The sequence below is a fragment of the Chiloscyllium plagiosum genome, unplaced genomic scaffold (genome assembly GCF_037043375.1).
Source record: "Chiloscyllium plagiosum isolate Xiang-an unplaced genomic scaffold, Cpla_swu_hap1 HiC_scaffold_17, whole genome shotgun sequence".
Classification (NCBI taxonomy): Eukaryota; Metazoa; Chordata; class Chondrichthyes; order Orectolobiformes; family Hemiscylliidae; genus Chiloscyllium; species Chiloscyllium plagiosum.
The window spans coordinates 76,001,808-76,023,758 of NW_028270155.1; the positions used below are offsets into that span (position 1 = coordinate 76,001,808).

At 42.0% G+C, this 21,951-nt stretch overlaps 1 protein-coding gene and 1 non-coding gene across 2 annotated transcripts in view; one reads left to right on the forward strand and one right to left on the reverse strand.

Annotated features, from left to right (window-relative positions):
* Positions 1–21,951, forward strand: part of hydin (HYDIN axonemal central pair apparatus protein) — a 905,740-nt gene that overhangs the window by 611,756 nt on the left and 272,033 nt on the right. The window contains exons 41-43 of the mRNA XM_043707374.2: positions 3,418–3,626; positions 16,473–16,601; positions 20,322–20,505. Of these exons, the coding sequence (XP_043563309.2) occupies positions 3,418–3,626; positions 16,473–16,601; positions 20,322–20,505 (522 nt within the window). The remainder of the gene's footprint in view (positions 1–3,417; positions 3,627–16,472; positions 16,602–20,321; positions 20,506–21,951) is intronic.
* On the reverse strand, positions 18,459–18,531 carry trnak-uuu (transfer RNA lysine (anticodon UUU)). Its single transcript has one exon. It is a non-coding gene; the product is annotated as a tRNA-Lys (tRNA).

Below are 21,951 nucleotides of genomic sequence, written 5' to 3' on the forward strand. Positions count from 1 at the left end.
ATTAATTAAAGAAAAATTGACAGGATCGAAGTCGGAGATCTCACACTTGGATTATCTGTCTGAGGTGAGGGAGAGATTTAAACAGGTAGGTGAGTTAGCTAAACAGCACCTGAAGATGTCACAGCATAGAATAAAGAAGGTGGCAAATAAAAACTCTAGAATTCGAACGATTTCTCATGGGGATGACATATTAGTACTGTTACCAATCGTAGGAGGTCCCTTCAATGCCAGGTTTAGTGGACCCTATCAAATTAAGAAGAAGTTGAGTCAGGTAAATTATCCGGTATAGATGTCAGATAGGAAAAAGACTATATTGGGTGTGTCATGTGAATATGTTGAAAACTCCAGTTCCCTGTGAAATAGACTCAGGGAACTGGAGAACAGGTGTTAGTTACCGCAGAGTGAGGAATCAAATCCAGATGTTGTGCAGTTTGGTGTACCTCAAAATATATTAAATAATGAGAAAGTCCTTGAGGAATGGGATAGGTTAGTGATCTCTCTCAGGAGCAAAGAACCGAGTTGAAAGGTTTGTTGCAGCAGTGTGAGGACATATGCAGGAATAAGATAGTGAGGACTAATACTATTGTGCATGAGGTGGAAGTAGAGAATGCTGATCCGATAAAACAATGCCCCTACAGGCTTAATCCTCTCAAAGCGACACAGGTCGAGAAAGAAGTAGATGCGATGCTCGATGAAGATATCATTGAACCGAGTCAGAGTGATTAGAATTCATCGATCGTGTTAACGAATCAACCTGACGGGACTCAACGATTTTGTGTGGACTATCAGTAAATCAACACTAACAAAATCAGACTCATACCCAATACCAAGATTGGAGGATTGTATGGAGAAAATTGGACAAGCCACTTACATTACAAAGTTGGACTTACCATGTGGTTATTGGTAGGTAACTTATTAGAGATAGCAAAATAAATTCTGCATTTGAAACCCCAAATGTGCTATATCAATTCAAAGCGATGCCTTTTGGAATAAAGGATGCACCAGCCACATTCCAAAGACTCATGTACAGAGTTGTGGACGGATTAACAAATTGTGCATGATGTAGTGATCTTTACCGAGTCATGGAAGGATCACACGGTACAGTTGGCAGCACTCTTCGAATGATTACAAGAAATAAAACTGGTAATAAACTTAAAGAAATTAGAATTCGTGAAGGCAGACGTGACGTTCTTGAAGCATAACACTGGTCATGGAAGGTTAACCCCAAGAAACGTGAAGCTGAAAGCAATTGAGGAATTTCCACAGCCATCCTCAAAGAAAGAGATACTTCCATTTTTGGGACTAAGCGGATTCTACTAGAAATTTCTTTAGATTAGATTAGATTACTTACAGTGTGGAAACAGGCCCTTCGGCCCAACAAGTCCACACTGACCCTCCGAAGAGCAACCCACCCAGACCCATTCCCCTACATTTACCCCTTCACCTTACACTACGGGCAATTTAGCGTGGCCAATTCACCTAACCTGCACATTTTTGGACCATGGGAGGAAACCGGAGCACCCAGAGAAATCCTGCGCAGACACTGGGCGAATGTGCAAACTCCACACAGACAGTTGCCTGAGGCAGGAATTGAACCCGGGTCTCTGGCTGTGTAGTGGCACCGCTAACAGATTTACTAAAGAAGAACACAAAATTTAAGTGGACAGAACAATGCCAGGAGACATTTGAGAATTTAAAAGCAGTATTAACCGCCAAACCAGTTCTGGCTACACCAAAACATTTGAAACCCTTCAAAGTTGCAATCGATGCTAGCGATGTAGGAATTAGAGCTGGACTACTACAGGAAGATGATGGTGAATTGAACAGCCAATTGGTTACTTTTCAAATTTACTCAACACCCACCAGAGAAAACATTCTACCATTGAAAATGAAGTATTGAGTTTGCTACTGGCCTTACAACATTTTAATGTTTATGTGGTGAACACGGACCACAGTCCTCTGACATTCTTGGAAAGATTTAAAGACAAAAATATGAGACTATTTCATTGGAATTTTATGATACAGACTTTTACAAATTGTTTATGTTGCGGTTAGTAAAAATGTGATAGCAGGTGTGTTATTGTGAATTTAAAGAATGTGTAGATAAGATTGGACAGATCTCGATGATATATACATCTGCAGAAATTAATATGTAAAGTATAGCTTAGAATAATGACCTATGTATTTCATCGTCATGGGACTTAGAACAAAAAAAAATCTTTTCATTATGATGGTTCTTTTTGTTCTTAAGTGGGGAAGTGTTATGAAGTTGAAGACGTGTACTGGACCTTTAAGAGAGGGACAATGCTGTTCTGAACTGAGAGCTTATAAGTACCTGTGTATATCACTCGATGGCAGTCCCAGAATGTACTGGAAAATTGAAAATGTGTAACATTTGTCTGTGAAAGGGATACCTGAGTTTTGGTTACCTTTGCTCTTTTTACGACATTTTGAGTAATTCTTTTCTGATTTTTAAAATAAAGTTTTCTATCTTCCATTCTTTCACTCACCTTTGTAGTATGGTATGCTTTAGCTTTATCTTTAACGTCCTGGTTAGGCATGGATGTTTTTACCTTACAATTAAAATACAATCTTTCTTCTTCTGTGAAATGTAAGGAACTGAATATCTCCTTAAGGATCTACCATTGCTCATCAACTGTCTTACCTTTTTGTCTTCCTGTCTAGTAATTCCCTTAGATTAACTCCAGAACACTAGCATGGGACTCTAGTTTCTCACCATCAAACTAAATTTGAAATCTTAGCATCCTATGATCAGTCTTCACTTGTGGATCCTTTACTATGAGATCACTGATTAACTCCCCTTCATTAGATAATATCAAATCCAGCACAGCCTGATCCATGATTGATTCCCCAACATATTGCTCCATGAAATAATCTCTAATAAATTCAACAAACTCTCCCCTGAAGGTCTCCTTGCCAATTTGATTAATATAGTCTATATGCACATTTAAATCAATCATGATTGACATTGTACCTTTCTTACAAGGCCCCAGTATTCCCTGTTTTGTGCCATGTCCCACTGTGGAACTACCATTTCAGGACAATAAGTGAATTAGAATTAGGTTTTATTGTCTCAAGTACAATGAAAACTTTACAAAATTGTCATTCATAGCACCATCTTAGATTCGAGGTACAAAATCATAGATTAAAAAGTAAACACAATGCAAGATTTTGTCACAAAGTAAAGTGAGTATATTCTTGTTCCCAGTTAAAAAATGTCTTGGAGGATTGATTCTGTAGCTTTCATGGTTGAATATTGTTTCACATCCAAAGAACTATAAAGTCAGCTATACTTTTCTATAGAAGGAAAACAGGAGGCATTTACAAATATTTGTCTGGATCATAAAAGTTTTGAGATGTCTCCCTGCTATCAAATGTGATCATTTATTATTTCAGTGTCACAGAGTGCAGTCACGCGATATTCATCAATTGGAATTGGAGGTACAACTGTTAATGAAACAAATAAACAAACACCTGATGGAAGCCCTAACTCTGAGTTCAAACTTCCACATTTCTCATCAGCCATTCATCGTAAAAGTAGCATGAACACTTTAAAGTCAAGTCATAATATCCAGAAGCAGCAAAATGACGTCGTAACTTCACAGGTAGAGTACTGATACATTAATATAAAGATACTTGGTGTAAAGGATTTGTTTTAATGTTTTTACCAAATTAGAGTAACCAGAAGCTGAATCAGCTTTATTGCTTTAATTAACATTTGACATACTAACATTATAGTAGGGATTGGTTAGCTCAGTTGGCTGGAAGGCTGGTTTGCAATGCAGAACGATATCAACATTGCATGTTCAATTCTTGCAAAAGCTGAGGTCACCATGAAGGACACTACTTCTCAACCTCTTCCCTCACCCGAAGCATGGTGCCTGTCAGGTTAAAAGATCACTTCTAATGGGAGAGTAGCCATGTGATCCAGTAGAACTAATGCAACTTTATTTTTAACATTATAATAAAGTTGTGAGTATTCTGAAAAACATATATTTTGCCAAAAGTTTTTGTCTTGCACTCGCCAGGACAAATTGTTAGAAATATCAAAGTTAAGGGAAAATAAAACTTTCACAGTGAGAGAAAGGTGCTGATCAATTGGCAAGATGATTCTGACTGGTCGAGGCATTGCAATGGAGAATGCACCAGTTAGATGATGAATGACAGTTAACTGTTAAACTTTGAATTTTAAATTTTGAACCAAGCAGGTGACTCTGATTGGTCAAGACATTATCTTGAGAATGAACCAGAGAATGGTTGCTCCCTATTTTGTTGAACTGAAACAGGCATAGCTTGAGTAATGTTCCTTTTGTCAGTGAAGAACAGGCCTGCAAGCATATTGATACATGTACCTTCCAAATGCAGAAATGCACCACACTGTGAGCTCAACTACCAATCCTCAACAAAAGGATCCATTTGTTTCAACTCTTTGCACACAAGATCATTAAGCAAATTCTGTCCAGTTTCAGAATAACATTTCATGTTGGACACTATAGAAGCATAGAAAATAGATACAGGAGTAGTCCATTTGGCCCATCAAACCTGCACTACCATTCAATACGATCATGCAATCTCAAGTTCTTATTTCTGCCCTTTCCCCATACCCCTTCATCCCTTTAGCTATAAGAGCCATATCCAGCTCCATCTTGAATATATTTAATGAGCTGGCCCCAACAGCTTCCTGTGGAAGAGAATTCCACAGGTTCAAAACTCTGAGTGACAAAATTCTTCTTCATCTCATTCCTGAATGGCCACCCCTTATTCTTAGAGTGTGGACTTGCTCAACATCAGGCACATTCTTACCACATCTAGCCTGCCCAGTCCCACCAGGATTTTATATGTTTCTATGAGATCCTCCCCATTCTTCTAAATTCCAGCTGATATAAGCCTAGTTGATCCAGTCTATCCTCAATGTCAGTCCTGCCATCCCAGGAATCAGTCTGATGAACCTTTGCTGGACTCTCTCAATAGCAAGCATGTCTTTTCTCAGACTTGGAGACCAAAGCTGCACTCAATACTCAAGGGGTAGCCTCACCAAAACTCTGGATAACTGCAGCAAGACATCCTTACTCCGATACACAAATTGATTCACTCTGAAGGCCAGCTTTCCTCACTACCCACTGCACCTACATGCCAATCTTCAGCGACTGCTCCACATTGATTCCCAGGTCTCATTGCACCTCACCTTTCTTAAACTGCCACTGTTCAAATAATAATCTGCCTTCCTGTTTTTGTGACCTAAGTGGGTAATGTCACATTTACCCACTCAGCCAGCCTGTCCAAGTCACCCTGCAGCCTCTCAGCATCATCCTCACAGCACACATTGCCACCCACCTTAGTGTCATCTGCAAATTTGGAGATATTGCATTTAATTCCTTCCTCCAAATCGTTAATGTATATTGTGAACAGCTAAGGTCCCAGCACTGAGCCTTACACTTGTCACTACCTGCCACTCTGAAAAGGATCCATTTGTTTCAACTCTCTGCTTTCCTATCTGCTGACCACTTCCATATCCATGTCAATACACTACCTCTGATGCCATGAGCTTTAATTTTCCTTAAAGCTGTTCCTTGTGTGGAACCTTGTGAAAAGTCTTGTGAAAGTCCAGAAACACAATATCTACTGATTCACCCTGTCTACTGTACTGATCACCTCCTCAAAACATTACAGAAGATTTATCAAATATGATTTCCCCTTAATGAATCCATGTTGACTGGGACCATCAGTTCCATTTCCTGACTAATAAGGTATGCATTTTGTGAGTTGTAGAGTGTTCCCACTTATTTATATCCCTATGCCTTGTTTGACTTCCTCAGATCTATCACGCCACATTTCTCTGGATTGAATTCTACTTGCCACTTTTTTGCCAATGATATCTTCCCATAGTCAATAAATGTCGTCATTGGCAACCATAAGTTTGATTTTTGTGTTACTTGCAGAAGTCTTGATCATACCCCTACATTTAGGTCTAAAAACCAGGAATCTATTACTGAGTCATGCAGAACCCTACTGGAAGCAGCTTTCTAATGTCAATAAACATTACAACATTATTTCAAACATTACACTTTATTTCCTGCCACTCAACAAGTTTTGCATGCAGTTTGATGCTGTGGATTTTTTTTTAAAACTAAGTGTAACCTTTTCAAGAGCATTGCTCAAATCCATATTGACGCTCATCCATCCTTGTTTTGAATATTTTTGAAGATATTCGTTTAACCTTTGTCAGGAATTTTAACTCCACAGGAGTTAGCTGAGTGTCACTGAGAAACAATTTTTAAATCTCTCATTCCCCTCCAATGCATCCACTTATGGTTTTAATCACCAACGTATTCCTTGAAGACAGGCTAAAGTAAAAGTTTTTAAGGAGAATGCATGATCTCATTTTGACAGGATTTGTTTTTGAAAACTCAGGGAGGTTAGAATCCTCAAAGGTCATGAACCCTGCTATGCAAAAAGAGGCTATAAAATAGAATTATTTCGGATTAAATGGGTTGTACTGCACGTAAACAGGCCCATGTCTTCTTCAATGATAATGTTCAGGAGAGATTTAATAGAGATGTTCAAAAATGAATAGATTATGATTGAGTACATAAGGAGAAACAGTTCCCATTAGCAGAAGAGTTAGTAACCACAGGTCCAGCAGCACTGTTGGTCTACCTATTTGGTGTAAGTAGAACTCAAGAAGTTTGGGTATGGATGTGTGGGGAGAATGGTGTACTTGCAGATAGGCTTGAGGTAAAGAGAACTTGAAAAGGACTGTCCCTCTGGATGTCCCCAGAACCTGCCAGCATTTACAGTAATAAAGGCCTCCAGCACGGAAACAGGCCATCTGGCCCAAACCGGTCCATGCTGAGCAAAATGTCCATCCACGCTAACCCCGTTACCCTGCACTTGGCCCATATCCTTCTAAACCTTTCCTATCCGTATATTTGTCCAAATGCCTTTTAAACGTTTATGTACCCGCCTCAACCACTTCCGCTGGTAGCTCATTCCATATGTGTACCACCCTCTGTAAAGAAAGTTGCTCCTCAGATTCCCTTTTATTCTTTCCCCTCTAATCTTAAACTGATGCCCTGTAGTCCTTGATTCCCAACCCTGGGAAAAAGACTGAGGGCACTCACCCTATCCATGTATCTTATGATCTTTTATACTTCTATAAGATCCCCTTCAGCCTCCTACGCTCTAAAGAGAAATGTCTGAGCTTGTCCAGCCTCTCCCTATAACTCAGACAGTTGAGTCCAGGCAACATCTTTGTAAATTTCTTCTGCACTCTTTCCAATTGAAAAATATCCTTCCTCTAGCAAGGTGACCAAAACTGAACACAATACTCCAAGTGCGGCCTGACTAACGACCTGTACAACTGCAACATGACTTCCCAGCTTCTATACTCAGTGTCCTGACTGATGAAGGCCAGTGTGTCAAAAGCCTTCTTCACTGCCCTGTCTACCTGTCACTCCACTTTCAGAGAACCGTGCACCTGAACTCCAAGGTCCCTCTGTTCCACTACATGCCTTAAGGCGCTACCATTCACCGTGAAACTCCTACCTTGATTTGACTTTCCAAAATGCAAGACCTCACATTTATCCATATTAAAGTCCATTTGCCATTTCGTGGCCCACTTCCCCAGCTGATCAAGGTCCTGCTACAATATCTGTTAACCTTCCTCACTATCCACAATACCAATTATTTTAGTGTCATCTGTAAACCTACTAATCATGCCTTGTACATTCTCATCCGAATCATTGATATAGATAACAAACAGTAATGGGCCCAGCACCAACCCCTGAAACACTGTACTAGTCACAGGCCTCCAGTCCGACAAGCATCCTTCCACGACTATCCTCTACTTACTACCATTAAGCCAATTGTGTCTCTAATTTGCCAGCTCCCTCTTGATTCCATGCAACCTTACCTTCCAGAGCAGCGTACCATGTAGAATCTTATCAAAGGCCCTACTGAAATCCATATGAACTATGCCTACTGGCTTGCTTCGTCAACTTTCCTGGTCACTTCATCGGAGAACCCTAACAAATTTGGAGAATTGCATTCTTAAGTTTGCACCATTTGGAGGCATAAGGAACATAAAACAGTTATTTTAAGTAATGCTACACATGGTTTTGTATGTTCTGAAGAAGTGCCACTGGACTCAAACGTTAATTTTGACCTTTCAGCAGCTAACAAAATACCAGTAGAAAATTAAATGTCTCCATTGGAGTCCAAGCAGCTGTGCTATCAAGCACCTTTCCCACCACCAGTGAAATTACATGGCGGCAAGTAGTTAACAATCACAACTACCACCTTCCTGAACTATTTTATCAGTCTTCCCACCTCCCAGACTGTCACCAGTGCATCATAAACCTCAGCAGAGCATTTCAACGCTAAAGTACTTCGAACATCCCTTTTATATTCTTATCATTCCAAGGTAGAGGAAAACATTTCCCATTTCATCGATTTGAAATATATTATGGACCAGGCTCCTCAAAGTATTTCATGGAAATAGCCTACATCCTAAGTTTTATATTTGGATAAAAGGAAAGTGTAAAGTGCTGTGTCCCAGATGAGATTTGATTAGCCCACCACAGGGCTTTAATCAACACACAATTTAGTCTTACAGCATAGTTAAAATACAACAAAAATAAGAATTGGCATAACTTTATTGAAATACCTAACAAGATAATGTATTATTTAACCAGTAATCATCAACTGTTCCAATATAGGCAGAATCTCCTAAACACATATTTGACAAAGGTAATTCAGCCACACAGTTATGATTCTCACATGCTGTCTCTCTCTCTCTCTCTCTCCAGTCCAGTAAAAAGTAACATCGAAATAAACAATCTGCCCCCTTTGATTTTTAAGAGGAAGCCTCACTGTCTAAGTCTTCACTGTGTCAGCAGAGAACTCAATCTTTCACTTCTGACAGTCAGCAAAAAATACCAACTAACTGAAAGCAAAACTAAGGTCTTTTTTGAGGCTGTATGAGCATGACCCCACCTACTCATGGTTCTTTTCTCGTACTTGGGAAAAAAAGCAGATTCGACAAGTATGGCACTGGAAAAGCACAGCCGGTCTGGCAGTATCCAAGGAGAGTCGACGTTTCGAGCATAAGTTCTTCATCAAGAATGTGGGCATTTGGGAGGGCTTCAAGGGGGGCTGAGAGATAAATAGGAGGTGGGTGGGGCTGGGGCTGGGGCTGGGGGGGAAGATAGCTGGGAGTGCGTTAGGTAGATGAAGGGTGGGATGAAGGAAGATGGACAGGTAGGGCTGTTCAAGAGGGCAGTGCACCTATCCTTCCCACCTATCCACTCCACCCTCCACTCTGACCTATCACTATCATCCCCCACCTTCATCTACCAATCACATTCCGAGCTACCTTCTCCCCAGTCCCACCCCCTCTCCCATTTCTCTCTCAGACCCCTTGGGCCCATGGCCTCCCATCATTCCTGATGAAGAGCTTATGCTTGAAATGTCAAAAATTCAACTAGACCATGTCGGACACCTCCCTCCCCTTCCTGGACCTCTCCATCTCCATTTCCAGCGACCGATTCAACACGGGCATATACTTCAAACCCACAGCTACCTGGACCATATTGCCTTCCACCCTGCCTCCTGCAAAAACGCTATCCCTTACTCCCAATTCGTCCACCTCCACCACATCTGCTCCCAGGAAGACCAGTTCCATCGTAGAACATCACAGATGGCCTCCTTCTTCAGGGACTGCAAATTCCCATCCCACGTAGTCATGGGTGCCCTGCAGCGCATCTCCTCTACTGAACCTCTGCCCTTGAACCCCACCCCTCCACTCTCAACAACAGCAGAACCCCCCCCCCCCCCGGATCCTCACCTTCAACCACCAAACTCAGGATACAACGCATCATTCTCCACCATTTCTGCCAGCTACAAACAGTCCCCCACCTCCAGGGATATATTTCCCTCCACACCCCTATCTGCGTTCCTCAGAGACCATTGCCTCCTCGACTCCCGAATTAGGTCCGCACCCTCCACCAACCCTCCCTGCATTGCTAAAACCTTCCCTTGTCACCACAAGTGCAAAACCTGCGCCCACACCTCCCCTCTTACTTCCATCCAAGACCCCAAAGCATCCTTCCACATCCAACAGACATTTACCTGTACTTTCACACATGTCATCTACTTGTCCATTGCTCTCAATGTGGTCTCCTCTACACTGGGGAGACAGGATAGCATCTTGCAGAACGTTTCAGGGAACATCTTTGGGACGCATGCACTAAACAACCCCACCATCCTGGTGGCCAAAGACTTTAACTCCCCCTCCTACTCCACCAAGGATATGCAAATCCTTGGCCTCCTCCACCGCCAAACACTAGCCACCTGACACCTGGAGGAAGAATGCCTCATCTTTGCCTTGGGACCCTCCAACCACACGGGATCAATGTTGATTTCACCTGTTTCGTCATTTTCCCTGCCCTGCCTTTTCCCAGATCCAGCCTTTCAACTCTGCACCACCCTCTTGCACTGTCCTACCTATCCATCTCCCTTCCCACCTATCTGCTCCACCCTCACCCCCACCTTCATCTACCTATTGCATTCCCAGCTACCTTCCCCCCAGCCCCACCTCCTTCCCATTTATCTCTCAGCCCCCTTGCCTGACCCCCCCCCCCCATTCCTGTTGAAGAGCTCATGCTTGAAACGTTGAAGTTCTCCTCCTTGAAATAAAGCACCCAGAGAGAACTCAATGCTATTTATCAACTGCCTGTTTGAAGGAGACATTTTGGCATCACTGTGAAAATACCCCTCTGGAAGAGAAGCAGGACAAAAACATATCTCTTAAAGGCACGATATTGTCAAAAATGAAAGAACTGTGGATGCTGGAAATCTGGAACAAAGACAATGTTTGCTGGAGAACGTCGGCACATCTGACAGCATCTGAGAAAACAGAGTTGACATTTTGAGTCCAATGACCTTTCTTCAGAATAGACAAATCCATCTGGCCTGTGTGGCACCACTAAAAATAACTGGTTGAACATTCCTTAGGCTACTTCAGGGTGCTAACTTAAGAATGCAATTTTCCAAATTACCAAAAAATATTTTATTGGGCTGATGAAATAAAATATAGAATCATAGAATGGTTGCAGGATAGAAAGTGGCATTGTGTCTGTATTAACTTTGCAAAAACAACTTACCCTTTCCCTATGCGGGAAACCGAGGAGGTAGGGGAAGTGCTAAATGATTATCTTTCGTCAGTATTCACACTGGAAAAAGACAATGTTGTTGAGGAAAATACTGAGATACAGGCTACTAGCCTAGTAGAGGTTGAGATTCACAAGGAGGATGTGTTATCAATCCTGGAAATTTAAAAAATAGATGAGTGCCCTGGGCTGGATGGGGTTTATTCTAGGATTGTCTGGGAAGCCAGGGAGGAGATTGCAGAGCCTTTAGCTTTGATCTTCATGTCGTCATTGTCTACAGGACTGGAGGATAGCAAATGTTGTCCCCTTGTTCAAGAAGGGGAGTAGAGACAACCTGGTAATTATCAACCAGTGAGCCTTACTTCAGTTATGGGTAAAGTTTTGGAAAAGGTTATAAGAGATTATAATTTGTAATTATCTAGGAAGGAATAAATTGATTAGGGCTAGTCGCTATGATATTGTGAAGGGTAGGCCATGCCCCACAAACCTTATTGAGTTCTTAGAGAAGGTGACCAAACGGGTGGATGAGGGTAAAGCGGTTGATGTGGTGTATATGGATTTCAGTAAGGTGTTTGATAAAGTTCCCCACTGTAGGCTATTGCACAAAATACGGGACATCGGATTGAGGGTAGTTTAGTGGTTTGGATAAGAAATTGGCAAGTTGAAAGATGATAGGATGGTGGTTGTTGGGAAATGTTCATCCTGAAGCTTGCTTACTCGCGGTGTACCACAAGGATCTATCTTGGGGCCACTGTTGTTTGTCATTTTTATAAATGACCTGGATGAGGGCGGAGAAGGATGGGTTAGTAAATTTGTGGATGACATGAAGGTCAGTTGTGTTGTGGATCGTGCGGAAGGATGCTGTAGGTTACAGAGAGACATAGATAAGCTGCAGAGCTGGGCTGAGAAGTGGTAAATAGAATTTAATGTGGAAAAGTGTGAGGTGATTCACTTTGGAAGGAGTAACAGGAATACAGAGTACTGGATTAATGGTAAGATTCCTGGTAGTGTAGATGAACAGAGAGATCTTGCATCAATGTTTACTGTGGAAAAGGACATGAAAGATATAGAATATAGGGAAATAGATGGTGACATCTTGAAAAATGTCCATATTAGAGAGGAGAAAGTGCTGAATGTCTTGATACACATAAAAGTGGATAAATCCCCAGGGTGAGCCCTTTTAAGTTTCACAACATCTTTCCTCTAGGAAGGAGATCAGAATTGCATGCAATATTCCAACAGTGGCCTAACCAATGTGCTGTACAGCTGCAACATGACCTCCCAACTTCTGTACTCAATACTCTGACCAATAAAGGAAAGCATACCAAACGCCTTCTTCACTATCCTATCTACCTGCGACTCCACTTTCAAGGAGCTATGAACTTGTACTCCAAGGTCTCTTTGTTCAGCACCCAGGTCCTCGGGAGTGTTGCTGTACATCCTGTCCCTCAGGATTCCCTCCAACAACTTGCCCGCTACCGCCATCAGGCTCACTGGTCTATAGTTCCCTGGCTTGTCCTTACCAGCTTTCATAAACAGTGGCACCACATCAGCCAACCTCCAGTCTTCCGCCACCGCACCTGTGACTGTCAATGATACAAATATCTCAGCAAGGGGCCCAGCAATCACTTCTCTAGGATCCCACAGAGTTCTAGGGTACACCTGAGGGACAGGATATATTTGGAAAGGCAAGGATAGTCAACATGTCTTTGTGCGTGGGAAGTCATGTCTCACAAACTTGGTTGAGTTTTTTGAAGAAGTAACAAAGAGGATTGATGAGGGCAGAGCGTGAACATGATCCATATAGAGTTCAGTAAAGCGTTCAACAAGGTTCCCCATGGGAGACTGGTTAGCAAGGTTAGATCTCATGGGATACAGGGAGAACTAGCCATTTGGATACAGAGCTGGCTCAAAGGTAGAAGACAGAGGATGGTGGTGGAGGGTTGTTTTTCAGACTGGAGACCTGTGACCAGTGGAATGTCACAAGGATCGGTGCTGGGTCCTCTACTTTTCTTCATTTATTTAAATGATTTGGATGTGAGCATAAGAGGTACAGTTAGTAAGTTTGCAGATGACAACAAAATTGGAGGTGTAGTGGACAGCGAAGAAAGTTACAACAGGATCTTGATGAGATGGGCCAATAGGCTGAGAAATGGCAGATTTAGATAAATGCAAGGTGCTGCATTTTGGGAAAACAAATCTTATCAGGACTTGTACACTTCATGGTAAGGTCCTAGGGAGCATTGCTGAACAAAGAGACCTTGGAGTGCAGGTTCATAGCTCCTTGAAAGTGGAGTCGCAGGTAGATAGGATAGTGAAGAAGGCGTTTGCTATGCTTTCCTTTATTGGTCAGAGTATTGAGTACAGGAGTTGGGAGGTCATGTTTCAGCTGTACAGGACATTGGTTAGGCCAGTTTTGGAATATTGCATGCAATTCTGGTCCCTTTCCTATTGGAAGGGTGTTATGAAACTTGAAAGGGTTCAGAAAAGATTTGCAAAGATGTTGCCAGGGTTGGAGGATTTGAGCTATAGGAAGAGGTTGAATAGGCTGGGGCTGTTTTCTCTGTAACATCGGAGGCTGAGGGGTGACCTTTATAGAAGTTTATAAAATCATGAGGGGCATGGATAGGATAAATAGACAAAGTCTTTTCTCTGGGGTGGGGAAGTCCAGAACTAGAGGGCATAGGTTTAGGGTGAGAGGGGAAAGATATAAAAGAGACTTAAGGGGCAAATGTTTCATGCAGAGCATGGTATGTGTATGGAATGAGCTGCCAGAGGAAGTGATGGAGGCTGGTACAATTGCAACATTTAAAAGGCATCAGGATGGGTATATGAATAGGAAGGGTTTGGAGGGATATGGGCCGGGTGCTGGCAGTTGGGACTATATTGGGTTGGGATATCTGGTCGGCATGGACGGGTTGTACCGAAGGGTCTATTTCCATGCTGTATGACTCTAAGACTCTACCTCAGTGTCCATGTACATAGTTCCCTGAAAGTTTGGTTGTTAAGAAGGCATACGGTGCATTAGCTTTTATTGGTAGAGGGATTGCGTTTCGGAACCATGAGGCCATGCTGCAACTGAACAAAAGTCTGATGCACCCACACTTGGAGTATTGTGTACAGTTCTGGTCACCGCATTGTAGGAAGGATGTAGAAGCTTTGGAAAGTAATAAGAGAAGATTTACTGGGATGTTGCCTGGTATGGAGGGAAGGTCTTACGAGGAAAGGGTGAAGGACTTGAGGCTGTTTCGTTAGAGAGAAGAAGGTTGAGGGGTATGTTAATTGCAGCATAGAAGATAATCAGAGGGTTACATAGAGTGGACAGTGAGAGTCTTTCTTTCTCTGATCGTGATGGCTAGCATGAAAGGACACAGCTTTAAATTGAGGAGTGATAGATATAGGACAGATATCAGAGGTAGTTTCTTCACTCAGAGAGTAGTCGGGGAGTGGAACGGCCTGCCTGCAACAGTAGTAGACTCGCCAACTTTAAAGGCATTTAAATGGTCATTGGATAGACATATGGATGAAAATTGAATAGTGTAGGCTAGATGGGCTTCAGATTGAGGCACAACATTGAGGGCCAAAGGGTCTGTACTGCGCTGTAATGTTCTATGTTCTGAAGCTCTCCTCTGAGCTTCCTCAAAAGCACTGATAGCTTTCCCTTGAAAGCCTCTCAGGCTGTGCATTCCAGAGATCCCAAATATTTGCTGCCATTCGTGGGCGGCACGGTGGCACAGTGGTTAGCACTGCTGCCTCACAGCGCCTGAGACCCAGGTTCAATTCCCGCCTCAGGCGACTGACTGTGTGGAGTTTGCACGTTCTCCCCGTGTCTGCGTGGGTTTCTTCCGGGTGCTCCGGTTTCCTCCCACAGTCCAAAGATGTGCAGGTCAGGTGAATTGGCCATGCTAAATTGCCCTTAGTGTTAGGTAAGGGGTAAATGTAGGGGTATGGGTGGGTTGCGCTTCGGCGGGTCGGTGTGGACTTGTTGGGCCGAAGGGCCTGTTTCCACACTGTAATGTAATCTAATCTAATAAAAGTTTTTCACAAGACAGTGCTTCTTTTGCCAATCACCATTGTCTGGCTTTTGACCTTTTCACCAATGGAAATGGTTTCTCTTTAACTACTGTGTCTAAACTATCATAATCTCCTTTCAACCTTCTGGTAAAAGGCACATGCTGGTAAAGTTTTATGTAAAACACTAATTGTGGCCAAATCAGAATCTTTTGAATTTTCAAAAGAACTTCCTTGCTTTTGTTTCCTATACATCTTTGTAAAAAAACCTCTTTTAACACAATATTCTGCATTCTGTTCTAGTACCCTAATGACTTACGTAAGGTATAATATGTCTGGTGAGCACACTTTTCATTCAATCTTGGTACATGTGACAATAATAAATCAAATCAAATTTCCTCAACTTGCCATGCCATCTTCAATGATTTATGCACATTGTGCCCAAGGTCTCGCTGTTCTTACAAAACAAAGAACATAATGCTAAGGTTTATGCCTCGTGTCATCCCTTTGACCACAACATGCCACTTCACATTTGTCTCGATGAAACTCATTTGCCATGTGTCCATTCGTTTCATCAACCTGTATCCCTTGAGAATCTATTAGTGTCCTCACTGTTCAAATGCTTCCAAGGTTTGTGTCACCTTCTCGTTTCAAAATTGTACATTTGTGCACCCAAGTCTCATTTTTAATAAAATGTCTTTAAAATACACCAGGAAGAGAAGGGATCTCAGTAAAAACTGCAAGGGAGCACACTTTATGCACACTTGCAGTTTGAAAAATAACCATTCATTACTACTGTTTCCTCTCACTCAGCCACTTTTGTATCTATAATTCAGCTTTCCCTTTTATTTTATGGGTTCACCTTTACTGGCATGTCTAATATGTGACACTTTATTAAATATCTTTTGAAAGTCCGTGTACACCATGACAACCACTGTAGTTTCACAAAGTATTTGTTACATTATCAAAAATTCAAATATGACAAACTGAACATCTGATCTAGTCTGTGGCCACCTAATTCAGCTTTGCAATTGTTCTTTCACTTCAGCTATAACGTTATCTTAAATTATTCCAAACATACACTTCTTCAGAGCATTTAAAAGTTCTCCAAGCCTGACTCCCAGTTTTAACTTCTATTCTATTTCTGTTACATGATTAGAATATCAAACGTTTAAGGTCAAAGTTTGCTAAATGTTAACATTGTAGCATTTATGAGGAAATATGCTTTTTTTCTGATTGCAAGTAATTTTAGATATTTACTGAAATCCCTAGATGTCTGTAATCGGCCCGGGAATGCAGCAGCCTTTGAGCATCACCACAAGCTTCATCGGAGAGGCAAATCTCATGAACTGTCAATTACCAGAAGATGTGATGGTAGAACTTCTGGCGGAGAGATTGCAGGTACAATACGGTGCTGTCCAGGAATGTTACTGCATTCGCTGTATCACTTCATATAATAGGATACCAAAAAGCGATTTTCCACTTCCCTCTATCCTCGTAACAAAGGCAGTAATACTTATCGGGTACAGTTATATTTTAAAACCTCTAATGATTAATTTCAGTGACTAATCTTCAGTTATGGACTGAGATCATGGGTGTTGCTAGTTTTCCTGATCATGGGACAACATCACAGCAAAGCTAAATTCCATTGTTACCCAACTCCCAGAACTCTCTTATTTTCTAACAGAGGAGTCTCCAGCTGATGGTTTGAGCTGATTTTGTTCTTGACCTTTTCCTAGGCAAGGGAATTTGTGCTAAATTGAATCCTCCCATGTTGTGATTAACTGTCTTCCATTAGGCTGTAGAATTGTGGTTAGCATCTTAATTGGCTTGCACACTAAACTAATCATGCCAGATCCAAGAACACACTAGCCCGGTCTGAGGTTAGCACCCAAGACAATACAATCTCAGCCATCTGGAGGAATGCACAGCAATGTGAAAGAAAGGTCAATGACTTTCAACGCTCCACTAGTGTAAGTACCATCATCTCTCCTATACTTCATTCTCACCCTATCTCTGCTACAGTACCCGCCTCCTCCCAAGATTAATGTTCTAACACTTTTATTGTTGCAAGTCTAAGATGATAGAGGCTGGTGTCTAACATGAATGTTGTTTCAAGCAATTGGTGAGCCAAAGTTGCCAGCTATCCACTATGACTTACATGTGAAGGATTCTCAACATCTAGCTTGTTCAGCAGGTTTCGTACGTTATGTAGCTGAATATTAACAAGGTACTTAACAAACAATACTCCTCCTCAATTGTCAACTTGTCGCTGTCTCATGATAAACTCGCCTCACCATTTGGCAGGTGCAAAAACAGATGCTATGTGACACTCCCAGACTTCTTGCCTGACCCTGCCACAGCTCACAGAGTCATAGAGTACAACAGCATGGAAACAGGCCCTTCGGCTCAGAGTAGTCCATGCTGACCATGGTGCCCACTCAGCTAGTTCCAATTGCTCGCATTTAGTCTATATCCCTCTAAACCCTTCCCATCCATGTACCTATCCAAATGTTTTATGCATGTTGCTATTGTATCTGCTTCAGCCACTTTCTCTAGCAGCCCATTCCATAGATGCATCACTCTCCGTGTGAAGAAGTTGCCCCTCGGGTCCTTCTTAAATCTTTCCCCTCTCACCTTCAACCTATACCCTCTACTTTTCAACTCCCCATCCCTGGGAAAAACGCTATATTCATTCATCCTATCTATGCCCCTCATGATTTTATGCACCTCAATAAGGTCACTTCTTATTCTCTTATCCTGGCCAGCCACTCCCTATAACTCAGGCTCCTGTTTGATTCTACCTTTCTGAGCAAGAATAGCATTTAAAGCCAAGGTAGACACAGGAGCTTTGCCAACATTCTGCCATTAAGAAACTTAAAGTATTTTGTAAGATGAAAGTCAATGGTACAGCCTACGGTCGCAATGTTTTAGATTAGATTAGATTACTTACAGTGTGGAAACAGGCCCTTCGGCCCAACAAGTCCACACCGACCCGCCGAAGCGCAACCCACCCATACCCCTACATCTACCCCTTACCTAACACTACTGGCAATTTAGCATGGCCAATTCACCTGACCTGCACATCTTTGGACTGTGGGAGGAAACCGGAGCACCCGGAGGAAACCCACGCAGACACGGGAAGAATGTGCAAACTCCACACAGTCAGTCGCCTGAGGCGGGAAATGAACCCGGGTCTCTGGCGCTGTGAGGCAGCAGTGCTAACCACTGTGCCACCGTGCCGCCCAAAAAGCGACCCGCCCGAGCAGGGACCTGAACCCTGGACACTCAGATTAAAACCCTGATGCTTTACCGACTGAGCTACCCGGGCTCGTGAAATAATTTACAATGTTAATAATTTACAATGGGTCACCAAGCTATTGTACCAGTACGCTGACATTAAAATGCAATGATAGCAAGTCTGCATTATTATTGAATGTTTTCTACTTGGTAGACACAAATGGTCAGGCAGTAGCAAGGTTATCAGCCCGTAGGGAGCTAGAATTGGGATCTGCAATTATGCTAAAAGAAAATATTCAAAATAATTGTCTTGAATCTGTTCAGAACTGAGAGCTGAAATAGCTGAAAATGTGTTGCTGGAAAAGCGCAGCAGGTCAGGCAGCATCCAAGGAACAGGAGAATCGACGTTTCGGGCATAAGCCTGAAGAAGGGCTTATGCCCGAAACGTCGATTCTCCTGTTCCTTGGATGCTGCCTGACCTGCTGCGCTTTTCCAGCAACACATTTTCAGCTCTGATCTCCAGCATCTGCAGTCCTCACTTTCTCCTGAGAGCTGAAATACCCAAGCATATTTGATTCAGCGGGGAGCTTCTAAAATGATGCTGTTTTATACTTAAGACAAAATGCAATTTCTTGGATTTGACCCACTTTTAACGTAGACATCAAAGGAAAGAGGAAAACTGCATGAAATCATGTGGAATGAATTGGGGCTGTTCACCATGTGTCTTATGCTGCCCTATTGTTTGTGTACTGGAAAAGGATGGAGTGCCGTGTGGGTCTGTTTGTACCTGAGATATTTGAATCATATGCTTAAGAGGCATCTACGTAAAAATCTATTACTGGAAGAAATAAATTCATGGTTTACTTTGAAATTTTAGTTGATATTGATTTGATTTCTCTCAGCATCTTTGTTGTCGCCTATGTAATTTGTGTTTTTCTTATCTTTTGTTGCAATTATTAAATTTCTCCGTACTGGTTTGTGATAGTTCATTGACATTTTTAATAACATTTAGCCTGAACTTTATTGATCATCTTTCAAAATAATTCCTATATTCTATAATTTGGTCATTTTCATTCTTTCATTATTTTTAGTTCCAATCTTATTCCCTCAAAATTCGCCCTTTTCAAATCCATTACCTTGTAACTTGTTTTACTGACTTCTTTCAAAGTCTTTATATGAAACCTTATTACACTGTGATCACTATGGCCTAGATGTTCCCCTCTGTGCAGTGTTCCCCTATGATATCAATGGAGAATACCATGCACAGTTGCAGTGCCTTCCTTTGGTGAATTGATATATAAATGTGTGTGGTGCAGCAAAAAGCGGTACTGCATAGATTAATGCTGACGCTGACCCTGTCCCCCGCCACAACCCCAATCCCAGCCATATATTTACTGTTTGTATCAGTCTTATATCTTACATCTGTCTGAGCTTTATTCTCTTTTATTTATCCTCAAATATGAGTTATTTCTGCCACATCCATCCCAATTACAAATTTAAAATTTCAGTCACAACCCTATTTTTTTTGCATATTCTTAATTTAAAGCAAACAACTTGACTTGTATTTGTTTTGGTCTGTCAATTTTATACATTCCAGCTCAAATATGATGCCTAGTATCTGTGCATTGTGTCAATTTAATGTCAGTAATATACAGTATTATGTGGATTAATTGAATCCCCCTTTTCTCAGCAATATCTCAGTTCAGCGTTTTGTGTCTAATGAAAAAAACAATCAAAGCCGTTTATGAATAGGATAAGTATTTCATGGTCAATAATGTCATATTGCTGCTTTGGAGATGGTAGAATCAATATTAAAGTCCGCTTTACTGAAATGTTTAACTCATTGTTTGGCTTGTACTTTATCACCAATTTCTGTTGTAGCTGAATGACTGTTGCCGAGGTGTTGTATTCGATGGATTGGAAAGCATATACAGTCCGAGTGAAGCCTACACTCTCACAGCTGCACTTAAAGCAATTAGCAATAGACGTCACATCTACTTAATCAACCTTCGTCAGGATTATACAGCACTGAAGTCCAGGGAGAAAGCCAAGCAGGACGAAGAGGGTATGTGACTGTGGTACTGAAGGCTCTGCAACAATGCTTGCAGTATCAATGAATATTCATTTTAACCACCAGAATTCTTCTGTGTCATGGCTTTAATGCAGAATAATAAAAAGGTTTCTTCAATCGCCCCAAAATATGTTTTAATCCTAACATTGATATGAGTGCTTCCCTTGAATAATTGAGACCTTTTTCCACTTACCCTGAGAGAATCATAGAATCTCTACAGTGTGGAAACAGGCCATTTAGACCAACAAGTCCACACTGACCTTCCAAAGAGTAACCCCCCCCCCCCCCCCGACCCATTCCCCAATCCCATTACTCTACATTTACCCCTGACTAATGCACTTAACCTACACATCCCTGAACATTTACGACAATTTAGCATGGCCAACTCACCTAATCTGCTCACCTTTGGATTGTGGAGGGTACCGGGGCACCAGTAGGAAACCCACGCAGACATGGGGAGAATGTGCAAGCTCCACATAGACAGTTGCCCAAGGCTGGACACAAACCTGGATCCCTGGTGCTGTGAAGCAGCAGTGCTAACCACTGAGCCACCATGCCACCCTGTTGGTAAATAGAGACCAAATCTATGTGTTTTTTAATGGAGTTCCGGTTTGAATGCGGACCTCTAGGAGTTCCCGTGCATGCCTTTGTTTAGTCTGTCCCAGGTTGGATGTATTGTCCTAGTCCAACTGGTGTCCCTGTTCATCTGTGTGTATGGTTACCAGTCTTTTGGTGACTAGTTGGTGCTTATGTATCCTGGTGGGTAGTTTCCTGCCCATCTGTCCAATGTAATGTTTGTTGCAGTCCTTGCGGTATATTTTGTTTATTACGTTTGTTCTGCTGGTTGTGGGTACAGGATCGTTTAAATTCATCAGGAATTGTTTTAGTGTGGTAATAGATTTGAGGGCTACCATGATGCCTTGGGGACAGAGTAGTCTGGTGGCCATCTCTGAAATGTCTTTGATATATAGTAGGGTGACTAGAGTCTCTGGGCCATCTTAAGAGCCATTTCCTCACTCTTAATTTAACCAACCAAAATTAAACATATTTTTTCAACTACATCTTATTTAAAGATCTAGGACACTAATCGGCAAATGTTTAAATCTGCTGGGATCTTTCATACCCCAAATCTGTCCAAATCTCAGACTGGATCTGTCTAAACCTGTCCGAATCTCAGAAATTGGAGAAACAACACCTCATCTTCTGCCTGGGCAGCGTATAGCCCGGAGGACTCAACATTGAGTTCCCCGATTTCAAATAACTTCCCTTCCCATCCCCAACTCCCTTCCAAGCTCCTCCCCTTGCTTCTATTCCTCTGATCACCCTTTCCTTCCAGCTACCGACCAGATTCATTCCACCCATCGACCAACCAGGTCGTACCCACTACCTGTGTTCACCTATCCCCACCCTTTTCCCACCCAAAACCCTCTCTGATCTTGC